Source organism: Dipodomys ordii, unplaced genomic scaffold, assembly GCF_000151885.1.
Source record: "Dipodomys ordii isolate 6190 unplaced genomic scaffold, Dord_2.0 Scaffold752, whole genome shotgun sequence".
NCBI classification, from domain to species: Eukaryota; Metazoa; Chordata; class Mammalia; order Rodentia; family Heteromyidae; genus Dipodomys; species Dipodomys ordii.
The window spans coordinates 1-1,430 of NW_012267968.1; the positions used below are offsets into that span (position 1 = coordinate 1).

A 1,430-nucleotide genomic window follows, 5' to 3' on the forward strand; every position below is an offset into this window, starting at 1 on the left:
AATTTGCCCTATAGCCAAAGGTATTGTGAAATAAAGATATGGGTCTTTGTGAATGAACTAAAATAATTTATGTGGCATATTCACATGCTTCACTTTAAAAATTTTGTCTAGTCTGATTGAAAGATGTGTATCAAACCAAGTTCATGATCTTTTCAATTACTGACATTTAACCTTACATATCCACTCTGTCTTCTACACACGCCTAATCCATACTTTCACAGAGGTATGCTTCCTTTCTCTATCTCTCCTCTCTGACCCTTTTTCTCCTAGTTTCTTTACTGTCTTTACTGTCTCACCTGGAAGACCTCAGGCTGGCTTGATTGCTGTGCTGATGGCTGCTGAACATGTTGCTCACTAGAACTTGAGCGATGATGAGGCTGCGGACCCTGCCATTGTGGCCAGACACCCACACCCTCTGCTGTTCGTGTCTGGAACTGTCCTGCAGTTTGTCCAGTATCAGGAGCTAGAAATACAGTAAAAATAAATTACCTTCAACTTAGTAATATCAATGGAGAGGAGAAACTTGTACATAGCTACATACATGTCAATAATTTTACCTAAGATACCTTTTCTCTGTTAACGAGTGCATCTTCTATTTCAAAGCCAAATTAACTGTTCTTCTCTAGGTTTCCCCAAAGAGCTCCTTGGCCATTTATATTAAATGTGTATACTATTAAGTGTGTAGGCATTTTGTAAATTTTATAGTAAAATTATTGTAAATATTACACTATTAAATTACAGTAAATAATCTTTTTCTGGTATGTGCTAAATATTTTTCCTGAATGTTTTAAATACTAAATACATTGCCACCTTGCATTTCCTTATAATTAGGTCAATGTATCCAGAATACAAACAACTTTATCAAATTCTTTCTTTAGTAGTATCATTTTCCTATTATCCTGCTTCTGGTCTGAACTTACCGAAGTTGGATCCACGATTGGTGAGACTAGGGTAGGCAGCAGGACTAGGCGCTGCAGTAGGAGCCCCAGGGAGAGACATGGGATTGAAGGAGGACGGAGTCTGAAAGTTGCCCACACCAAATTGGGAAGAACGAGTTTTGTTTGTACCCTGTGTAGCCACCTGCTAAAGGGACAGAGACCAACAAATAACATTACTGCACAAGCCATTTCTCTTATAGTTTCATAATTAATCACTATTTTTAATACAAGCGAATAACATTCCTAACTATAGACTTCTAATTAATTCCCAGTATGTTGGCACTATTTTCTAGGTAGCTGAGAAAAAAATACAAAAAGCATAGTTGTGAGAAGTGAAAGCATTTGATTAGATGTAATTATAGGGGGGAGGGGGGAGGCTGGGAAGGGATGTGAAGGGTAAACAAAAGGAGGAGGCTGCAATGCTTGGTAAGAAATGTATGCATTATCCTGCCCATGTAATTGTAACCCCTCTGTACAGTATCTTCACAAATA

The 1,430-nt window shown here is 37.9% G+C and overlaps 1 protein-coding gene across 1 annotated transcript; it reads right to left on the minus strand.

Annotated features, from left to right (window-relative positions):
• Window positions 1–272: 272 nt before the first annotated feature.
• LOC106001897 (aryl hydrocarbon receptor nuclear translocator-like) lies at window positions 273–1,092 on the minus strand. Its single transcript, XM_013036841.1, has 2 exons — window positions 921–1,092; window positions 273–463 (listed from the first exon to the last, which is right to left on the minus strand). Exons 1-2 carry the CDS (start codon window positions 997–999, stop codon window positions 285–287), a joined length of 258 nt encoding a protein of 85 aa, XP_012892295.1. The 5' UTR covers window positions 1,000–1,092; the 3' UTR covers window positions 273–284.
• Window positions 1,093–1,430: the final 338 nt, after the last annotated feature.